The 24,385-nt window shown below is 40.6% G+C and overlaps 1 protein-coding gene across 1 annotated transcript in view; it reads right to left on the minus strand.

Moving 5' to 3' along the window:
- Positions 1-24,385, minus strand: part of nphp4 (nephronophthisis 4) — a 96,629-nt gene that overhangs the window by 47,944 nt on the left and 24,300 nt on the right. Inside the window, exons 4-7 of the mRNA XM_062392913.1 lie at positions 22,412-22,464; positions 7,805-7,942; positions 2,509-2,666; positions 105-296 (exon numbers count right to left, since the gene is read on the minus strand). Of these exons, the coding sequence (XP_062248897.1) occupies positions 105-296; positions 2,509-2,666; positions 7,805-7,942; positions 22,412-22,464 (541 nt within the window). The remainder of the gene's footprint in view (positions 1-104; positions 297-2,508; positions 2,667-7,804; positions 7,943-22,411; positions 22,465-24,385) is intronic.

A 24,385-nucleotide genomic window follows, 5' to 3' on the forward strand; every position in this document is an offset into this window, starting at 1 on the left:
CACACAATTATATTTACAGTTACACTTGATGCAATTTGTCATCACAAAAGTAAACATAAGCTGCTGCTCACTAATTACACTGACCCAGCACCGCAGGGGCTCACCTGGTAAACGCCAGAAACTGTAACACCAGCAGGTTTCCTTGTAGAAGGTCAGCCTCTTCACGCTGGGGGTCAAAGGGCACCGGCTCTGTGGGATCCAGGACCTCCGCCACCTGCCCGCTGTTGTCCAGAATCTCCGGGAAGCCAGCGGAGTAGAGGTGGGCGAGGGAGCTCCTGGAGCTGACTGAGGAGGAACTGCAGGAGAAGGGCAACATTTTAGGTAAAGGTCCTGATTTAAGAGAGCTCATCAGTGATTTGCTGAGCTGAAAAGATTTCAGTGATGGCTGCTCCTGATGCTTTACCAGCAGCAGGAGGGAATGTGCTAGGTCCCTGCTGTAAATGAGGCAGACAAAATGTTTGGAAGGGAAATACGTGGCTGTCTTATCATTTGAGACCCAGCATCATTTTATCCTGGATGTGTATGTTTTTGAGGGTTAAAAAAAAAACCTGATCTTGAATTCCCATATCCGGCTGGACCTCATAAAAACGCGGTGAAACAATGATTATGCAGCATGAGGATGTCAGCAGTATCTGTCAAGCAGCAGCAGCACCAGAACACTTGCAGAGGAGAGAGAACGGCTGCCAAAGTGTTCCCTCGGGATTTTCTAGTATAATTGGCATTTACCTCTAATCATAGTAGCCACCTGTTTTTCTGCGACTATGGTAACATTCATAACTTGTACTTTCAACACTGACACCCTACACTGCGCTATGATAAGCACAGTGCACAGATGGCTGGCAAAAGTTTACGCAAGGAAAAGCGATAATTAGCGTTATCACGATGGTAAGGCTGCCTGGTGTCCAGTTGGTAAACAGTCGGGCCCACAGCGATCAAATTTGTGAAACGATAAAGCCCTGATCAAACTAATTAAGGCAACAATGGTAAAGAAGGGAGCTGATTGGGTTTTCCTCTGCGGCTTTGTCAATTTCATGCTTTCCCTCTCTTCCCGAAACGCTCAGAGGTATAACTTAATTTAGCCCCAGTGGATTAATATTCAAGCTGTCGTTTTTTTGTATTTCAAAGTGGGCTCGATCAGATATGCACAACAACTTCAATTAAACTTCTTTAGACTTCATTGCTCTTCTCAGAGAAGTGGGTCACTCCACACGGAAAACAGTCAAAATGATGTTTTGGCTCCGAGTGAAGAGGCAGAGATGTTTCAGACCACTGAACTGAGCAGCACTGCGTCTGGATCCAAACTCTGGGACCGGGAAACGGTTTCGTTGCCAGCTGCTTATTGACAGACTCTGTACTAATGCAATGCCTTGTTTCCGGGTTACTGTGCCCATTATTTGCACCGTGGTCATTCTCGTGTGGTGGCGCACCTCAGCAGACCTGGCTGCACTACTGCCGTGTATCTAATCTCTATTATTAGCTGCGTGTAAATGGGAGAGCCGGTTTCATTGCATCCCTTTGCACTGAATGTTAAAAACCCAGCCCCCTGCAGACGGGTTTCACAATGAATTTTTACACGGACACACAAACCCAAGGCCATTACCTAAAGTGGGATGTAAAAGCTGACAAAACGATTTCTTTAAGTTGGCTCTGAGTGGAATTCTCCTGCTTACTGACAACAATGCTGTACAACCCAGTGCACACACGCTGCCAATTAGTGAGCCGATCGATATCCCTCTGTAGTACGACAGTGCTTCATTACCACAGCAGTGTGGCAATGAAGCACTGTACTAGTGTTCCCATCGAGATACCGGGGCAGATATACGAGTAACAAGTTGAAAGGATGTTTAAAGAGGCTTCATTCAATAATGTCTCCTATCAAACATCAGTAAGATTGGGTCACTCTACCATGCTGTAATGGAGAGGTTCATGAAAACAGCTCAAGCAGAGGGGGGTGGGGGGTGGGGGGAGATCATAAAAATACAACAAGGAAAAATAGTTGAAAATGCAAACTTGATAACCACATGAATTGAAATGAAATGAACTAGATCATCTTTTTCACACTGAATCTCTGATCAACAGTTCAACTCGAGTCAGTATTCTCAGCTGATGGATTTTCAAGGTTAACCATTGCGAGCATCATTCTATTTTATTGGCCGGTAATAAGGCTTTACAACAGCTGGCCTCTTTATTGCAATTTTCAAATCACACAGCTGATGCCAACACCAACATACATGGAGAGGTGTTTCCCTTTCTCCTCATACAGGATCAGAGGGAGGTTGTGGTTTCACTGTCAGAGAGGAGAAGGCTCCCAGATACTGGATTTACTTTTATTTTTGAAAATAACTTGCGGGAAAATGAGTAATGATCATTCAGGGGAAGAGGGGAGCGACAAACAACAAAGGATGTTACATGTCGACATGCAATGTCCAGCATGTTTAAATGTGTAGAGTGAATTTCCAATTATTAATATTTGTTCACGAGCTTCGAGGACGAACAGGAAGGACTCACCTGGGCAGAGTCATCCCCAGAGTGATGACAGGGGCGTGGACAGGGGTGAAAGGTAGCTCCTCAAGTTGGTCTCCTTCACCCTGAGCTGAAGCTGACACATCTCCCTCCCGCTGAAGGTCCATCTCCAGGTGGGCAATGTTGCTGACAGCTGAGCAGGCCTAGAACAACATGGGATGATAGCAATGCAGAGCATGATCAGTCAATCAGTCAATGGAGAGAAGACATAATGTGAAAACAGAAATCAAAAGGCAGGAAAAGCCTTCAATTCATCTCAGGATGAAATGCACTGAGATTGATTAATTGACACACATTGCAACATGACAAATAAAAGGTTCAACACCAACAGAGAGGTCTTTTTGATTTAAGCCAGTCCAAATCGTTTAAAATCAAAGATGGAGGAGGAGGATTTCTTTTCCATCCTGGCTGGTAGTACAGTTTATACCCAAGAACAGGGGGAGCTGAAAGACATCAACTGTCTTATTCAGGGGGATTTGTACAACACAGCTGAACATTGTGATCATCTAAAGTCCCATTGTGTTGTAAATGTCCACCAGAGGTCACTTAGCAGACTGCCCCACATCCTCTTTCATATTAACAGGCATTAACAGAATCACATGCATCCAATGCCTTTATCAAGTTAATTGTTGTTTTGAACTTTTCACGAGAGTTATTGACAATGACAAATATATTGACAGGAATAGTTTGCATTCAATGAATTTCTTTTGGCAGCACTTCACTTTACAGATTTAGGAATTTTGTGAATTTTGCCAGGGAAGTCCCCCCACATGATTAAATAATCATAGAAAAAAAATGATTACGACAATAAGACACTTCTATGGAAACATACTTTTCAGATGATCTTACCCCCATTTAAGGTCATACTCGGAATAACCAATAATCATATTAAGACATGTGGAGTATTCCCACCTTAGTAACACATATATACATAAATACAAATAAAACATCTATAGATTTACAGATCTTCCTATACTAGTATACAGGCCTATAGGAGTTGTTGCCGCATTTCACATTTTAATAAAAAGTCCATTGAAGTATTCAAATACTGAACATGTACTTGGCTGTGTTTGAGTTCAGATTATATTTCAACAATACTGTTTACCTAGAATTTGTACCAAAACCTCCAAGGACCCAAAAACTGAAGCGATGAGTTTGTTTTATTGAGGATGTAAACTCAGATTTGTATACATTAGCTCTCTTGTAGCCCTTATTATATTATTTGATTTATCTTGTATTGGTATATTGTATATAGCAGAAGGGGTATTAGCATGGATAATTAGCTATGAAAAGCTAATTTAACATTTTCCAGTGAGGCATTTTTTTCTCCTGGTCTTATCTGAACGGGTCAGCCGGCCAATCAGAGGACACGCAGGGCTGTACATTATTGAGCTCTCCATCAAACATGCTGGTAATAACCTCAGCCAAAGTCACACTGTACATGGATACAACATTCATGTCCATGTTCCTTACATGATCCAACAGCCTATGATATAATACCCTAAGAGGACACCAATGAATGCTCGAGAAGCCTTAGCCTGTTTAAAAGGCTCACAGTAATGGCTTTATACTGTATGTGAACCTGCTCCCGTCAAGCCTACACTCTGTAATGAATATGAATAACTGCCTTTTAAAGGCAGGTGTGCTCAGGTCACTGACAAGGACAAATTAAGGTTTCAACAATAAATTCTGTGAAGTTATTTAATGGAACAATATATGCAAAGCGAATGTCACAGCAACTCCCAAAGTAGCTTCACTGAAAACCAAAGGATGTAATGTATCCCACTTGTCCATGACTCTAAAGTTGACATTGTTTTTCAATGAAGCTACATGAAGGCAGAAAATGAACAAGACTGGATCAAAACCTGGTTTAGGTTTTTCGGAACTGCTGGGAACTACTTTCAACAACTTTCAATTCGAAGTGACTAAGGTCTGCTCAAAAAGTCCCGAAATGACATAATGCACAAATGATCTTATACATATGTATTTGCAATCTGCCTAGTGTCACGTGATGTCAGCCTTCATCTGTTTGCTTCTCTCCTACTCTGTGTGTTCACGAATACAGTATTTTTAATCCAGTTTAAGACGCAATAAAGCTGTTCCTTCATGTATTTCTGTTTCTTTTGTCCTCAATCACAATCATTTCTCATTTAATTTATTCTGGAATATGACAAATATTTCTAAATTTAAACAATAATGCTAAAATACACTGTGTTCTACAGGAGGCTATAGATACATGTCAAATTGATAAATTATTCTGACAGATTTGCTGCAACCGCCAATGAGTCAGTCTGTTCAAACCAAATTGAATTGCGCCTCTTTTTAGCTATGTTGTGCTTGTGACAATTGTTATCTCCAGTAAGCCTGATCCACATTTCCTGGATTAATTCTGCAATATGATTCACAGCCTAAACTATATGGATTACGGGAGAAACCCATTAAAGCCACTGCTGTCTAGTTAGAATATGAGCAAAGTCTGTCTGAGCTGTGCTGAGGCAGAAAAGAAGGTGGACTGGCCAGGAAAGCTCTGAAACAGCAACTACAATCCACCACGATAGCGAATGGGAATGAATAAAAGCCAATAACACAAATCGAGTTTAAAAACCCATGACAAGCATGAATAATTGAGACAGTGATTTTCTGGACACTGGACAAACTACTAAAACCGAATTACAGTAATTGTAAGTATGGCTAGATTCCTAGAAAATTAAGTCAAAGGCTGACTTTAAATGCCCAGACATCCCTGAACTTCCCTGCTCCTGGACCTGTGAGGTCCAGAGTGCAAAGAGCTGTCCACAGACCCAATTCATCACAGGGCCTCAAGCAGTCATGCTGCTGACCTGCAGAGTCCAGGGTGTGCAGAGTAGACTATCGAGTGATAAGAACAACAGAGAAGCTTTCGATTTGTAGTCGACCTATAATCCAGGTGTTACCCACAGTGATCAGTTTTCAGTAATCGCTAAAACAATTACATTTAGGTTACAAGCAACATTAGTTTTCATGGCAGGGAGGCTGTGTTCTCTCTTATTGACATGATACAATTCCAGAAAACAAAACACTGCTTTACACTGATGGGTGCCAATTGAGTTTTTTGGGAAATCCGATAAGGTGCATAAGGAATTAAGTATCCCAGGCAAGTTTACTGGGATCGAATATTGTATTCTGGACTGGGAACAACCTGGGATACCCCTGAGAGAGTTGCTGGAAGTGAGAAGGATATCTGGGCTACTTTGCTAAGCAGCTTCCCGCAGCACCACCCAGAAGACAATGCGGATAGATGGACATATAATATTTATCCAATATTTCCCATAATTTCTATCTGTCTGTGGAAGTCATATCTTGAGAACCCTTATCTGTGAAAGTGTGGTGTTCTATTGGATATATGCTCTGCAGCAGTGTAGGCTGAGACTAAGAAACCTTAATGTTGACGATCATGACAACAACCATGAAGCATAGAAAACACAAAACGAGCTAAATACAATGATGATTTACTGCCCAGCACATTAGCTGTACCTTATTACAGGTACCCTGTGGATTACAATTGTAAACAAACAAAAAGTGTGTATATCAATCAACAACAAATGTGTTAACTGTATTTTAAGTTGTAACCTTTGAAAATAGCTGTCATCACACCATGTGTGCCCTTGATTGTGTGTTTGAGACAAAGACGCTCATGAAAAAAAAGGAATAAATAAACAAACAAAATCTCACTTCTACAGTGAAGCCTTACATTACATTCACATTACCAATATGGAATCTCTTTTGACAACTTCTAATACTCGCATATGGACTACAGGGTCGGGGCCTCTGCATTTATGTATTAACTCCTGTCTCCCATTGCAATTTCTTGATGCACAACCCCAGTGGCCACATCGAGTAGAAGTTATGAGTGAACCCGCAGGTATGATGGGAAAGGGTGGACATTGAGATGTGGTATGAAAAAGGACAAGCAATATGTGACCGTGGTGATGTTTCTTTCTTCACAGTAGACACATGGTGCATATCTTCTAAAAAGGTGCAAACTGACTTTGATGGGCAGAAAAAAAGAGTCAGGGTTAATCCAAGAATAACATCCGATTTCCTCTCCATTCTGTGAGATTACTTTCTCGATTCTTCCCAACCGTGCCGCATGCTATATATGTATATGTATAAGTATATGTATCTTTGTGGGTGAACATCATCTAAATTAGCAAAGACAAGGCGGCTTTCAAAAGCAAAGTGACTGTCTGCTGATTCCCAGCAGCAAACACCTACAGCTGGGGGGGGGGGGGTAATTAAAATCAGCACAGTATAGCTGACTTTCCAATTTCTGCTATCCCCTGGCAACAATGACTGAACTCTGTTCAGACGCATGAAGCTTATTAGCAAGTGGAGCCAGCCAGATATATTCTCAGACATTATTCACATAAAGGATGCATTTGCTAAAGTTGTGTACATATATTTGAACCTACTTGGGGGGTTATAGTGTGCTTGGGTGTGGATTAGTTCTACAAAAGGTCCAATACAATGGTTCTATATACATTAAAAACCATTTCAAAACGGGGGTTGGTACAGAAAAAAGTGAGAAAAAAAGGGTAAATCATTAATAATGGTCCTGGACAAAACGGGTACATATGCATAAACATATTTTCCCAGAAGGCAAACACAAGGTTATATTATATATTATATTATTCGATACTGTAAGAAAACTGAAGTACCCTTTGTAAAAATATTACAAAAGTTGACTCAAAGAATAATGTTTCATTTGATTATAAAGATGAAAAGAGGGTAGAGTGTGTGCCGGAGATTAGCTTAGGTGTGTGTTTGTGTGTGTGTGTGTGTTTGTGAAAATGACTTTACACATGCTTGGTGTAGATGAGTCAAGGATATCTGTGTTGCTGTATTTGAAAGGGGAGCGACACGGTGGTGCAGTGGATCTGGTTTTGAACTTGATAACCATCCAGGGCTTTTCCATGTGGACTTTGCATGTTATCCCTGTGTCTGCATGAGTTTTCTGTGCATTCCGGAATCCTCACACCATCCAAACATATGCAGAATAGTTAACTACGTGTGAGTGTTTGTCTCTGTATGTTGGTATGTTGTGCCCTGTAACGGACCAGCGACCTGTTCAGCGTGTCCGCTGCCTGTGACCAAATAACAGCATGGACTGGCTCCGGCACCACCCCCAAAAAGAAAAGTGGACGGATGAATTTGAATGTGCGCCTTGTGTCTTTTTTTCGTCAGTACAAGGCAATAAATGTGTGTGTTTGTGTGTGTGAGCATACGGGGGTGGAAGTCTTACGACATGTGACAGCTGGTGGGCTGATGCCAACAGGGAAGGCTGGAGCAGAGAAGGAAACGACTGTTGCCACGGCAACGCCGAGCTGGAGTGGCTGATGGTCGGGTAGCGTGGTGGAGCTGCCAGCTGAGACAGGGAGAGCTGCGAAGAGACAATACAAATGACTCGCTGTTATTATTATGATTATGAACAACAGGGCTCAGGAATATACTTTACACCAGAGAGACATATGTGCCGTCTCAAATGACAGAAACAGACCATTACACTGCCTTGGCACTCCCAAGCCCCTCTCACTCCGCCCGCTTCTCCACCCACAATCTTTCAACACTGCCACCCCCCCCCCCCCCCCCCGCAGACTTTTGACTGCCTCCAAAAGAGAATGTTGCTCTGATTTGAGAGTTGCTGCTGCTGTTGCTCTTTATCGCCGTCTTGGGGGATATGCAATTGAGGCAACAGGTTTATCACTGGCTACTGATCGCCCACTTTTATAAGCAGTGTAATATTATGTACAAAAAAAAGCTGAGCATCTTGGCTCCTAAACTCAGAGACTATAGAAAACAAGGCTCAGGGTCGTCCAGCTTGAAAGGAAAGCTGTACTGCCACTTAACAACAACTGGCAGAGAGAGACCAGACTTTAATTTGAGACTCTCTTCCTAGAAAAATGACAGCGTCAGTTATTTGAGCAGACAGTTGCTGCCATTAGTAATAGCTGATATAGTATAAAACATCTCCAAGCTATCATGCGTCTGCCTAATGACTAGAAGTCTGAAAAGTGCATTCAAAAAATAAGATTTTCAATGAATTCTTCTAATATTCTACGTTTTCTACCTATTATCAAGTTTTGATTAGCAGAGGTAACAAAGTTAGAGGGGAGGGTCTTGAAGCATTCCAAACCCTATGTGATATATTATTCCTCTGTGAGTTTGCTGCAAGGTTTCTTCTCAGATGGATGTCCACGGTCCGGCATCCAGGAGGCATCTTGATCAGATGCCCAAACCACATCTATTGGCTCTCAGCACTAAAGAGCTGAGCCTTTAGTGAGCCCTTCACCTTATCCCCAGGAAGAAATTTACTTTGACCTTCATAAAAAATCTCATTTGAGTGAACATGGCTGACCAAATGTTTCCTTGACTTTATATAGACGAAACTGTCCTTTTTCTTTAATTACAATTGTAAAAACTGTTAATGAACTTCCTAAGAGAAGTCACTTGCACTTGAGAAAAGTTCCCTGATTCAAACCAGACATTTATTTAGGAGGAAATGTGAAGTATTTTTCTGCTGCAGGGCAATAAATAATTTAGGCCAATAACTTGCAATGCAGCTACTCTGCTCTTGTATTAATTATCATAAAAAAACAGGAGACACCAAACTCTCTCCGCTTTCTCTGCAGTTTTTAGTTTTAACCAGGAATGCCTGGTTCCGTGTTAGAAGTTAGAATAACCCAACATTAGTTGGATTATTCTAAATTTGGCCAAGCAGAGTTTTTTTTTTGTTACATAACAGGGAAACAAAGCTACTCTGTAAAAAACAATATTGTAGGACTATACCTGTGGAGAATACTCCTTTTATTGTCTGATTGTGTCTTTCAGTTGGACTCATCTAACAGTCTGCTTGTAACTGTTATTGAATCGGCTCTGTTCAAAACAAACGGTTCTCTTGGAGACAGTGAAGATGATATGTCTCCTCCTCAAAAACAATGTTTGGCTCCACAGCATTTTTCTCTAATGCCGTGATGTAATGTTAAAAAGGGAAAACCTTGTTGTTCTGTGGTGAACGTCATGCAACGCTGAACGATCCGACTGTGGTAAATATTTCCAAGGCTACAGCAATCTCCACCAATCAGAGACGTCTCTAGTACATCTGAGGATTATCCATAGTGTAGTACTTCTCCTCAGCTACTTGGAGAAAATGTGTGTTATTTTAATGCTGTTGAAATCGTACAGAATTGTGGCCTCTTTACAGGAGCATTTAATATTTCTGCAGGGTACCACAGTTTTGTCTGGTATGCTCAAAGTTATTTACAGAGCTTGAGATTCTTCCTGCTAAATCAAACCCAATTTTTATGATGTGCATCTTTTATCTGGGGTAGCCATTAAATAAATCTTCATTCAGTGATGTCATGTAAGTAGTTTTCGGTGTTAGTGGCAGAAGGAATATATGTAATTCAGTTACTGCCGTGCTAATGGAAATAATATCTCCCACTGTTGCTGCTCCACATTTAGTGTTAGAGGGTAACTCATGGACTTCACCACAGAATTGTCGTAAGTAGTGCAACCCGCAGTCCTTCTCGTCTCGAAACAAGACAACAGCCTTTTCAGTATTTTATAATGTTGCAGAGATTAATGGAACAAGAAAGAGCAGCAACCTTGAGGTGTTAGGAACTGCTCCAAATGATGAGGTAGGTGTTGAAAACTACTCAGACATTAGTGCAGCAAACAAATCAGAGGTGTGGTTGCTCATGACATCAAAAAGGAAAAGGCCAATTATTTACTCACTTCTTTATTTAACCCTTGTATGATGTTCGGGTCTGTGGGACCCGTTTTCAATGTTTGCTAAAAGAAAAATGATGCGATAAATATTTTTTTCAACCTGAGACCCATTGGCCTTGGCTCATTTTCTGTGATGAACATATAAAATAACATATTTTCAGTGACTGTACACTGTACACTCCCCCTACACATTTACATTACATATGAGGTGTTCGGGTCCACTGGACCCAGGACTACGTAAAGTTTTAAATTGTACATTTCAAGCACCTCTGCTCCCACATTCCTGCACATTTTACGTTAAAGTTCTCTGCCAGTTCCTGCATCTCACAGGGATTCTGTTGATTCCCCTTTGGACTTGAAAACTCGAAGTATGGAAATAAATGGGTTTTGTCCATCTCATTCCAGCTTTTTACGAAAACACGCTGTCCCTCCAAATTAGTGCAATCAAGAATGATTTTCGTAATGAAAAGAAGGCTTGATGTCCTGCATGAGTCACTGCTATCCGTGTCTGCCCTGGTTGCACCCTTATTACATTGGTAAACATGCGGGGTGGCTAAAGGGCAAAAAGACCATTCAATTTCATAATTTTTTGACATCCATATGTTGGCTGCTGATGGCCTGGCCTGGATTTGGGACTGTCTACAGATTCACTTTTTACGTAGCTGGCTGATGGTCAATCTCATCCTCTTCTTCAAACTCACTGTCAGACTCTGAATTGACAGAAACATGATCTTCATATTCTCTACTCTTCCCTTCATTGACTTTGATTTTCTCTCTTCAAAAATTATTTCTAAGGCTTGTTGTATCCCGCCCTTGTTGTATATAAAATATAGATGTTTCATGCAAGACAGAGGATCTTGCAGGAAATCCCGCCCCCGATATGCAAATTGGGGCCGGGATACAACAAATAAATAGCTTTGACAATCGGGCTCCTTATCACAATCCTTGAAGATGGCAAAAAGGTTCTCTGCTCAGAGGGCCTTAGAAAGGATTTTTGAAGAGAGAACATCCTTGGTAGATAATGAAGGGGAAGAGTTTTCAGAATATGAAGATCATGTTTCTGTAGATTCAGATTCTGACAGTGAGCTTGAAGAAGAGGATGAGACTGACCATCAGCCAGCTATGAAAAAAATCCATCTGCAGTCAGGCCCAAAAGTTTTCTGTTTGTTTTATTGCATTTTTTCACAAAAAACGAAAAGCACTCTTTTTCATAAATGTGATTTAACAGGGGTAAATAACAAATATTAACCCTATATGCTGTTTATATTGCTTGTAATTGGGATAAAGTAAACATCTGTTAAGTATTTTTACATAAATTGTTGTAGCTGTATTGATTGAAAGACCGAATAATGCAGTGGGTCCACCAGACCCGCGAACATTGGCTGAGTGACCAAAACACGAACACCATACAAGGGTTAAACAATATGAGCTTGCTTGGCTGGACTGCAAACATATACAATAGTTCTTATTAGTTGTTGTTAAGGGCTGCTGTGTTTGCTATGGTAACAGAATATCAGAAGATATGCTTTAAACAGTTATATGTTTCTTGAATAGCTGAGACAACTGAAACATTTTAACCAAAGAGTGTGTGACTCCCTAATACACGGACACAGTCAGTGCAGCCATCTTCAATTGGGCATTCAACAGCCAGTCACTCATGAGATGAAGATGATTGGCAGTTCGGATTAGTCACAATGTCCTTACGAATCAAAATGGCCTATAATGTCAGTCCTTACAAGTATGGCTCATCCGTATCCTATTTTACACACACACACACACACACACACCCACATGAGTTCACATTGAGTCACCCTGTCCTGCACCCAGAGGGTGTGAAAGACACCAGACTCCCTCTGCATGCAGGCAAACACGCACACACACACACACAAGCACACACACACACACACACACACACACACACACACACACACACACACACACACACACACGAAGAAAATTCGTGGAGCAAGGCAATTAGCTGTGGCATTGCTGTGGCTGCCAATGTTCTTAACTCAGCCTGTTTGCCCTGACAGCCAAGCATATCATCTGTTCACATTCTGGCTTCATGGGACCTTCATGTGTGTGTGTGTGTGTGTGTGTGTGTGTGTGTGTGTGTGTCTGTGTGTCCTGTCTTCTCTCTGTGTTTGAGGTTTGTTTTTTGATGTCAGTGTGAAAATGTTGCATAGAGTCAAGCTCCATCACGTGTCTCAAAGAAAGAGAGAGAGTGGGGATGGCTGCAGTTTCAATGGGTTGAGGAGTGAGAAGGATATCCACTGAAAAGGATGTAGAGATTATTGGAATGAAATATGAAGAATCGGAGGTGGAGGAGTCAGGCGCATAAAAGAGGAATATATAAGAGATTCTTGAGAAAGGGGGCGTACCAAGTCTGATAGTTGAATGTGAGTAAGGATGAGTGATGTGAAGTGTGTGTCAGGGTAAAGAAAGAGTGAGGAAGTAACGGATTGAGGGAAAAGCTACAAGATATAAATAAATTGTGAGATTAACAGGAATCATAAGAAATAGCTAAGAAATAGCTAAGAAAAATTGAAAAACAGTAGTAAACATGACAAGCAACCGTTTTAACATTTACAAGGTGTCTGCATGTTTGGAAAAAGCTCTACTGAACCTGAAATAAATTTGAATAAGGGAACAAGGACTATATGCACGACATCTGTCAATCTTTTTTCAGACAGCAAAAATGAAAAGGTCCACTCAGTATGCATAGAGCATGCAGAGAGCATTTAAACAAAATGAAACCTGATGTTTTTAGGTTTGGATTGGACCCTTAGACACCTGTCAAAAAAAAGGACATGACAAGCTGCAAAAACACATCGCTCATGTGACCCCACTTGATATGTACAGAGAGCCACTGCAAGACATTTTTTAGATTGGACTGAAAATATCATGATGATTATAACATGAAATTTCACCTCTACAAGTTGTGAAAGCTCCCTTCTCCTACTGATCTGGCAGCCAAAGTGATACAATTTCAATTGAGATCTGACAGAGCTACCACTGTCTTAGTTTGAAAGAGCAGATATAATCAAATTGAGTGTTTTGGGCTTTTACCATGTCTTTCATCCCTCTTAAATATCCTGAATATTGGTTCAAAACAACTTTTTATAATATATCTTCGGGGGAATAAAGAAACAAGAATTGGTCTCAACAATCTCAACACAGTAGATAAGGCGGCCTAGAGATACCCGAAATAGACACATGCTACTTGGACTTTATTGGCAAATGCCTCTCTGGGCCTTTTACTAACAGTATGAGGACGCAGCTGCATTTTGCATTTGGCTGGAACTGAAAATTGTGGTGGGCAGTAAAAATAACCCTCTCTTCATTTATGGTACTGTCCAAAAGTGAACAAAAAACCCAATCCAGTTATAAGTTTCTCGTGTGAAATAGTGAAGATAATTCAATATAAAAGTGCAATACATGGATTGAGATGTCCAATATGGGAGGGCCTATTGATCACTGCTGGAGGAAAGACTCTTATAAATAAGGAATGGAAACACGTTTTTTAAACAGGAGGGAGTGTTATCATTTAATGAGATTAAAGCGACATATACAACCATAATGATTTCTGCAGTACTTACAGTTGAAATCTACATTGCAGAAACTGATATCACAGGGTACTAGGCCAGCCTCAGATAAAGATAGAGAGAATAAATTAAAAGAGACTGAAACCAATAGAGGTGCAGTATCCAAACTTTATAAACTTGTATCACTCTCCTTTTGCAATGATAGGAATTAATCATGTCCCAATGGGAACATGAACTGGGGAAAGACCTACCACTGGAACAATGGGACACCATAATCTGACGCACAAATTATCTCTCAAAATGTGTAACAAACTTATACATTTGAAGATTTTATAACGAACATATACAACTACAACCCTAATATGCCAGACTTAAGATGGAGAATTTAGGGAAGAAGTTAAAAACATCTTGAGTTCTATAACAAATGAAAACGTATCAGTTTTCCCAGAAGAATGCTTGCTTGGAAATGAAAATGGATGGTTTACAAACTGCAGTAACACATATGTGTAAAATCCCTACTTATGAACTGGAGAGTGAGAAAACCAATTTGTTTGTGTTTAAATAACTGGCTGAAGGACTTCATAAGACTAATAATCATGGAACACACAGCCTCAGCCCTGCAGGAGCATTACAGAGACAATGATTTACAAGGGCCATGGACATTTCCAAAATAATATATAAATTATAGACATTTAGTTTAAATAGAATAGATATTAACCCTGGAGGAAGAACAAAGTGGCACCGTCATGAAGGACTGATTGATGTGATGTACTCCAAGCAAGTAACTACTTTTATTTGACTGAATATACTTCGTCTGTCACCACTGGCGAACTGTCTTTGTGTTGAACAGTCGTGATGTTGGTATCTGTTCTTTGTCTTGTCTGGTTCTGAACAAAATTGTAAAGCAAAAGATTTGACAAAACTAGACAACATAGTGCCCACACTGATGTAACAAAGGACCCCCCCCCCCCCCACCACCCCCAATAGTCACCATGGTAGTGGTAGTTATGGAGCGGTAACCTCCAAGAGGGATTATCGACCACCGCCAGCTGAAGCGTGCAAATTCCATAGAAATCAATTCATGCAATTTGAATACATCAATTTTTTCATAGCTCACATCAATACTTTAAGTCAAGTGTTATTAAATGTACAATATGTAACCTCAGCTGCTAGAGGTCTCTCAATCAAATCAATAGCAAAAGACCTAGTTTGATGACGTTGTGAAGGAGCGTGGGATTATATTTTTTTCATTTTATTTAATGAATCTCTTCTTAATCATGAAATCTCATTGTGATTTTTGATCTCTTTTCAACTGAGACCTGACAACAAGAGACATTCACAACCAGCAAATAAATAGAACACAACAACGAGTTAATCAATAAAATCAAAAAAAGGGATTTGATTCATATAATTAAAAAAATCAAACAAACTAAACATCAATTTAAAAGGTTTTAAAATGACATAGAGAAATGTTAGACTGCAGCTGTTTGACAGATTGCAGCTCATTTGAATGGGATCAGGAGAGCTGTTATCTTCACCAGCATTGTTGATGAAAATCTACCTGACGTGACTCAGGCAGTTACTATCTGTGATCCATTACATGTGACCAATATCAAAAGTGGAGGAAAAAACTAAGTTATTGGCTGACCAACTGGAGCAGTGTGTTTCTCCTTTATCACATCTCATTTAACCTGGAAATTATAGCAGAGACAAACAAAGCCACAGGTAAAGCAGATATGACAATTAAGAGGAGACCATATGAAACGTTCCTTTACCTTGAACACAATAGGGGATTTCTCTTGGTTTGAACATTGCAGGAAACATTTTGCATAACGTAAGTACAAAAGCCAATAAAATCTATCAGATCGGTCAAGGAGTTCTCAGAGGTTTTAATAAAGAATTCTTACATATCATATCCTCAGCATTAAAGTAAGTTTTAAATTAAATTTGATATAAATTGTACTCTTTAAGACACAAGGATTCACACAGAGCACTTAAGGCTGGATTGCTAAAATTGACATACAGACGCGGTGACTCCTTTGAAGACATGCGATACAGGGTATTTACTACTCTGTGTGAAAAAGAGCTGCAGCTATTAGGTCTGACTGAGCCAGCAGCAGCTGCCAAACAGACCTCTGCCAGCAGCTAAATAAAACATGGCCTCACCTCCGGCCCGCGGGCTACAAGACCACCTGGGTCAACAGAGCATGAGCATGACCCTGAAACACGGCCGCGGCGCCATGCGAGAAATCCTCATCAACTAGGGTAAACAAAGTCAGCTGCGCTCAAAAAACGCCGGCTATAAATAGCACAGGATCCTTAGCATTCTGCACCGCGGCAAACTGAGTGTCAAGGATCAATAATTTATGCGAGCAAGACAAAGTTGTCGGATCCAACAATGCCTACAGACGGAGCCGGAGCGTACGGCTTGTTTACAGAGACATTTCAGAGGAGGATGTCATTGATTAATCAGCAGTTGACAGCCATGTTGAAGAGAGGAGATGGAAATTTTAGTTGAACAGGGAAATTCATTTTAGGATCGAGACAAGGATATTTTGGTGTCAGTCTGTTCGAAAGAGACACAGGGAGAAACAGGGAGACTTCATTTGTGAATTTTGCAGCAATACTGGAGTTGTGATGATTTGAAGGGCGGCTGCCAACAGCAGTGGCATGGCTTCACAGAGGGTTTCTGTTCCACTTCTTTATGCACAGGCTTGGATGCTCTTCAGATATCTATGCTGTGCACACCAAGTAGCCAAAGCACTAATGATACTGCTCTACACACATATTTATTGTGGATATAAAACTTATCTTTGCCCAATTTTTATACCCATACAGCCTTAAAAGGTCTGGAATGATGAGAGCATGCAAACACAAGTGCTAAGTAGAACCGAAGAGGGTTATTTAAATCTTACAAAGAATCATCGCAATGTCTTGAGGTTGCTCAGACGCAAATAGAAAGAAGCATTATTTCTAAGAGCTTAACTTCTGGTGGTTAGATTCTGTTTTCAAACTTCACAATAGAATCAACTGTGCAAACAGAATACGAAATTAAGCGGTTCCATTCCTTATTGCTCCCATTCAAGTTTTCATTATGATGATTTCAAATTCAAAGGGCTCTTATGCTGTAATTGCCACACTTGGCTACAGTGATCAGTTTTTGCAAAAGAAAAACTGAGAAAACTTCAGAAACAGCTCATGAAATAGGCAGTGTTTTATGCCTTATATTGTGTTCAGAGTAAATTGCTTTATTTGGGAAAATATACAAGAACTGTGACCCACGGAAATAGGATACAAGCATCTACTAATTTGTTGAGCAAAAATGGAAATGTAACCAAAACCCACATTTGTCATGTTTGCTTGATTATATCAATGTATCCTGTCTGGTAGAGCAGCTGTTTAGGGAATTACAAGGTGATAACAAACTCATGCATGTACATTCAGAGTGTTTTATCAAATTCAGCAGCGCCGTCCTCTAATCTCTTCCCCTTAGAGCTGCCCAGTATGGCCAACAGTCATCTCTTGTCAGCCACTGGGAGCTGCCCAATTGCCCGCATCCACCGCCCTCGCTGCTTAATCAAAATGAGGGTCGATCTGTATAGTTCATGGGAGCAGTGCTCCCACAGCTCCCAGCCCCTGTTGGTTCAATTTAAAATGAGTTGAGGATACAGGTCGCGGCTCATTTTGGCCCAGGGAGCTCACACTGCAACAGAGAGCTGATCTGTCTCTTCCTCCGCTCAGTGACTCCATGTTACTACGGGTGCATGTGTGTATTTGTGTGTGTTCGCCCTCATCCTGAGCAAGAGCAGTATCCATCACAGCTTCACCTCCACTGAGGCTGAAGGCAGCGCCCTGTAGCTTCGCTCAGCCGGGACGAGACACACACAGCAACACACACAGTTGGTGTTGCATCCACTGGGTGATGGTATTTTACTAAGAATAGGATATGAGATAGTCAGCCAGTCAGCCTCTCCCACCTCAATGTGATGGAAGGATGATGTTTAACATTTATTAAATAGCGGAGGAATTGAACAGTATTATGTCAGCTCCCCGTGGGAAGCCTCTGTCACATTAGCAATAACTGATGCTAATGTGACATTTAATCTGATGTGATGCAAATGGTAATGATTATCATCATCAGTATTACTTCTCCCTCTCACGTGTTCCGTGATTGACATACAAACATTTTGTCGTCTTTCACCACGAATAACATTTTCAGCAGACGCACACCCACACATTTTAATTTTCCCTTCACTAAGCCAGCAGCTGCAGAATATTTTCACAGACCCAGTCCTGCTGAAATCTCCTTAAAGTTAAATATACTTGTATAAGCGTATAAGTGTACCTCTTAACATTCATGCCCCTAATCACATTTCCAGGGATCTGGGTCATATAATATACATAATATATATATATTTAAAAAAAATGTATGTACAAAGTGTACTGTGAGCTTTATTGTCAAACAACACACAGCATGATTAGTCCAGATTTTCTTTCTGTTTAAAGAACGGCAGAGGAGCTGTGTCCATGTACAGAGGATTTCCTGATCCTGCCATCCAGCCTGGAATCATAACAGATCAGCTCTTAAAGGGACAGTTCGCCCAAAAATGAAAATGTACTCATGATCTACACACCACTATCATGATGGAGGGGAGGGTGAAGAGTAGGGTAGCAAAATTACGGGAATATTCAAAGTTGGAAACTTGCCTTGGGAATTAACGGGAATATACAGGAAAATACGGGAATATTCAGGAATATACAGGAATTAACAGGAATAAACTGGACATTTTGTGGGTAATTTATACTAACTGTATTCACCTTTAATATACAGACATATATATAAACATTTTGTCATAGGCTGATTTGAGCCCTGAGGAAACGTTGGGTACTTGACTATATGCTTCTGCATCTTTGTGCCATTCTTAACATAGGTCTTTGCACAGTATTTGCAAATGTACACAGCCTTTCCTTCTACATTGGCTGGGGTGAAATGTCTCCACACATGAGATAGTGCACGTGGCATTGTTCTTTAGAATACGATAAGAAAAAATCTTGTAAAAAACACTAAAGCAATGCCAGAGATATAAATAGTTTGCCAAACAATTGGAATCGTCTTTAGGAATATTTTAAAATTGATGGATAAATGAATAGAAATAGGCTAGATCAGACATGGGCAAAGTAAATTAAACTAACAATTTAGTAGCACTTGAATGGTACTTACTTATAGCACTTTGTAGTTTTACTTAATTTTTGAGGAAATTGTACTTTCTTGCTTCTTGTTGTTCTGGGTTTGTACCCTCGGTGTTGAATGCATTTTTGTAAGTTGGTTTGGATAAAAGCGGCAGCTAAAGTAAATTTGACTGGGAGTGTGGTGTATAGGGCTCGAAAGGGCACATAATCTCCCTTCACTTTTTCGCTTTGCTCTGTAAGACCTTCTGTAAAATGAGTGGATCAAGGAAAATGAAAAGTGGACAATGAGTAACGAGTGTTTAACACGGAGTGAACAACAAAATACTTTTTCACTGAAATCCAATCGAAAGCTGTATGCCTGATTAGCTGAGAAACTGTCTGAGTTTTCAAGGACTACAACATCAGCCGTCACTTTGCTATGTAGCATGCTAACTACGCTAGAAAGCAGTCAACGCAAGAATGGCCGGCTGCGTCTCAGAGGTTGGCGGCTAATTTACAGACTCAGCAACATTTTTTCACCGACAAACTGCGATTCAAGAGTCAACTACCAAGGCAGGTTTTGTTAAATTGCCTTGCAAATTAAATGCTTTGCTATTTGTTAAAGGCCAAATCATTTCATGTAAGGATTTTTCCATTTCATCTATATTACTACACAAAAAAAATCCATCCATCTGGTCCTGGCCCGGCCCCTCTGTCAAATTTTAGAACCCATTGTGGCCCGCGCGTCAAACATTTTGCCCACCCCTGGGCTAGATGAACAGATGAACCATCCTCAATCAGCATGCTAATATATTTTCCCCAGTAATATCATCGGAACTTACTTGACTAGTCCTGCACACTACAGGAACCTCAATAGCCCTGCTGTAGTGTGCAGGATGCTGGGAATTATCTGTGCATGTGATGGAAGAATGAACAGTGTAGGGTTGACATTCAAAATTCCAAAAATTCCCGAGCTCAATATTCCCATGGAAAGTTTCCGGAAAGTTTCCAGAAATTTACCGGAAATTGTTCTGCCCCTTTGCAACCCTAGTGAAGAGTCCACAAAACACTTTTGGTGTTTCAGGGTAAACAGTGTTGCGGCAAAATCCAATACAATTGAATTAAATGTCAAACACTTCTTCATACATGAAATAAAAAACAAAAATGCCTTTTTACTGCTCTTCCTCTGCTGTAATCCTCCTAGCCCAGAGCCCCGTTCAAGTTTGCGCACATACGCCGCACAAGATCACATACTAGTGGCGCGAGAACCCAAAATAACTGCAGTTCTTTGGGTGATAGCTTGTGCTGCGTGTGCGTGCAAAACTTAAACGGTGCTCTGGGGCTAGGAGGATATCAGCGGACATTAAGGCAAAAAAAAATTGTGAATATGGATGTCAGGGCTTATGGACACTGGGATGACACCAAAGGAGCAGTGAGGAGGAATGTTATGTTTTTTCGGTTGTTTTCTTTGAAGAATCTGTCACCATTTACCCCAATTGTACAACTACCCCTCAATCGGCATAGCGGTGAGTAGATAATGAGTGAATTTATTAATTTAAGGTGAACTATCTCTTTCATTGGAATCCATTTGTATTTTATTTTGCTCTTTGAAAAGCACAGAAAAGAAGCAGGTAGGTGTGCTTGATTGTTTCTTCACTCAAGGCATGGCAGAAGAAAATAAAAATGTTTCAGCACCAGATTTTGATCAAGGTCAAGAACAAAGATCCCATTCTCAGCTTTTGCAGACCACACAGCCTGAATATCTCCTTTTTTATGGAGCTAAAAACTTAAGCCAAAACTTAACAAACAATAAACCGTTTATAAATTCTCTACCATTCACTTATAAACACGATGTGGTTGGCAATTACAAAACCACATCAACAAACTAATGCATTTTGTTTACATATGCATCTCACTTAGACTTTAGAAAAAATATATCTCTCCTAATCATCTATATAACCATCTCTATATCATATATAGTTTATCAAATGTGAGACATTGGTAGTTTTACTTTACATAAGCAAACAGAGCCTGAGGCCCCTGCATATATAGAAAAAAGATTCTAAAAAGATGTACAGTATAGATGAACTGAAACATAAGCCTTGTTTACAGATGTATCAACCAGCTATTTTAATCAAAAAGAAAAAAAAATGATAAAACTGATATGACACTGTAGACTCCTGCCCAGCTTAAATAGCAGACGAGTCAGCCATAGTTACTTTCTAGGATGATTATACCTCAGAAGTTGTTTGTTTTCTGCTCACTGTGCTGCTGCCAAGTGGGCAGAAGAGAAAAATCCATCAGCTCAGCTTTGAATGACAAATGATTAGAACCTGTGATAGACTATGGATCGGTTCAGCGACACACACGCAAGATGGAGCTGAGTGATGAGCCTGTGAGGTGAACCTGCTCATGGCAGGATTTTAAGGTAGGTTGGCAAGTGGATTCTAAGGCATGTTTTATCTTCTTTTGTGAAATCCTTTAAAGGATTAGTGTGTATAAATGGTCCATTCTAGGTTAAATAAAGCAACTATTCGTAAAGTTTAGATGATCAAACACTGGTGATATCTCCATATTAAGTTTCGGCCAATAGATCCCTTTCACATACATCTTTCACACTGAACCTTTACACACCCGATAGCCATCAATTAATGTATCTAAGTCCCTCACAAGCAGAGGCGCTAAACAGTAGTCTGCAACTAAGTCACAGAATAACGGCTTCTAGCATTTTGTGTATTTTAGGGCGTGTAGCTTCAACTTGAGGGAAGATGGGTTTGAAGGGATGTATTGGTGGCAATTGTATAACAGTGCAGCTACCTCTTGTTATCTTTTGCCAACCTTCGCTTTTAGCATGAAAACAAAAAGCATCTAAAATGCTTCTGTAGAGTTGGATGGAACTTGAACGAGCTTGAACTGGTGGTTAGATTCTGTTTTCAAACTTCACAATAGAATCAACTGTGCAAACAGAATAAGAAATTAAGCGGTTCCGTTCCTTCTTGCTCCCATTCAAGTTTTCATTATGATGATTTCAAATTCTAAGGGCTCTTATGCTGTAATTGCCACATTTGGCTACAGTGGTCAGTTTTTGCTAAAGAAAAACTGAGAAAACTTCCGAAACAGCTCATTAAATTGGAAGTGTTTTATGCCTTATATTGTGTTCCGAGTAAATTGCTTCTTTTGGGAAAATATACAACAACTTTGACCCTCGGAAATAGATACAAGCATCTACTTATTTGTTGAGCAAAAACGGAAATGTAACCAAAAACCCACATTTGTCATGTTTGCATGAGAACCAAAGGCATCTAAAATGCTTCTGTAGAGTTGGATGGAACTTGAATGAGCACTAGCTGCAGTTGGGCTTCAGGTGTAAGTACCTGGCCACGTGAGTAGGTGACAAGGTGTCTTACCTTTGGGCCTTGAGGAGACTCTGGTGGAGAAGCTGTTGTGAGGAGTTTTTGACCTGAAAAACACAAAGAAGAGAAACTTTTACGACAAAAGTACGAACTGTGTATCCATCTCGTTGAGACAGTGAAGTCAACCTCCTTTGTGTGGTTTATTGTTGAGGTCTTCATCTGCGTGTCACTTGATATGTGCAAACAGCTCAGTTAAATGTTTAACAAGCTCTGTTAACAACGTCATAATCTCTTCCTCATGCTCCTTCCACACAGCTCCTGTCAGCACTGTGGATATGATTGTGTCTACGTCAGACATTTGATGGATTATTAGTTTGTGAGAAGGAATGGAAGTTGATAGTATATTGTCATCTTTTCTTTTAGCCTCCCTATTGATGGGATTTAAGTAAGATGAAATAAACAAAGCGGTACAGATACTGTAACTACTTGCATTGAATAACTGCAAAAGTCAATAGCTTCACTGAACACCGGGATACCAAAACTTATTTGGAATGACTAACAAATGTATCCAATTTCCCACAGATCAGGAGGCTGCGTTGGATCTAGATGTCTCGCTGAGGTTTAAGTCCAACAATGCTTCCTGAGTTTTTGGGTGGCAGCCATGGTAATACTGAAATGAAAGACTTTCCAGTATCCCTTTGTCCTCGTCGCCCACTCTTTCTCGCTCTCTCTGCTGGGCTGGACTGGCCTTTTGGAAATTGCTTCAGTTGCCCGGGGTGTCTTACTGTAGCTCCCATCTGTTCCGACTACATGCACACAGGGTGGACACAGTGCCGTGCTGGCTGGCTCTGTGGCACAAATGTGCTCTGGCAAACGCCCCCATTCCTCCCCTGACAGCAATTTTTGAATTTAGGGCTTTTCCATTCTCGCCGCTTTAAGTCTTGAGCTGATGGAAAATGTGTTCCACCTCATTAGCTGGACTGACGTGCAATTGGATGTTTATCCGTGATCGATGAGAGGCCTCCGCGACAGCTGAGCAAACTAACAGATGTTTAAGCGGTGGAAACGAGCACCTGCACATGCACAAGACACTGTGGCTTGAGAGAAGCTATGTTTAAATATGTAAAGATGATGCATCATCAAAATTCATTAATGAGCCTCTGTATCAAAAAAAGCAAGCCCCATATTTTCCGCCTCTCAGCTTATGATTAGAAACATAGAGTGATCTGTGATGGTCACGTCAACAGCAGGGGATTCTGTAGCTAATTAATGATTAATGAAAATGCATGGACCTGGGGAGAATTCCGACCAGTCTAAGTGGAAGATGCATTGATGTCCATCATGAATAACTTAATAGGTTCACTCTGAAAATGCAGGAATGCCAAGATTTGTCTTGTTGCTTTTTAAGAAATGACTGACTCAAAGGTTGTGAAATGCACTGAGCTCTTCCCACATTAATGAATATGCATGCAGCAAAAACCTGAATTACATAATTCTGACTGGCCGACTTTATTGATATGCTTTTTGCAGGCATATCCATGTGCCTGCACGCACACGCACACGCACACGCACACACACACACACACACACACACAGTCACAATCTTGGAAAAACAAAGTCTAGGATGCGGTGCAGAAATCAAAGAATGACATAGATTCATGACATCATTCTCCTCTGAACACTGGCCCGAATCATTGAGGCTTCATGGGCGATCCTCAGAGGACACTCGAGTGCTGATTAAAATGTCATTAATAGACTTCTCAACAAACCCGCGAAGTACGGCATGATCAGCACTATTCTTCTCTCCAAAGACAAGTTCTCAGCATCGTTAGGAGGAAAATCATAGAGAATGCGACCAGGGTCCACTCCAGTTCCCTCTGCTGTCACTGGGATTGAGTGGCTGTGTGTGGTGTTTACTGCACCTTTAATCAGTTTGCTGAAAGCCAGAGCAAATAAGCAGTGAAGGTTCCAGAAAGAGACGCAGGCAGCGGCACATCATTTATCCTTGGGTGTGAGTGGGATGTGAAA

This window comes from Platichthys flesus, chromosome 7 (assembly GCF_949316205.1).
Source record: "Platichthys flesus chromosome 7, fPlaFle2.1, whole genome shotgun sequence".
NCBI classification, from domain to species: Eukaryota; Metazoa; Chordata; class Actinopteri; order Pleuronectiformes; family Pleuronectidae; genus Platichthys; species Platichthys flesus.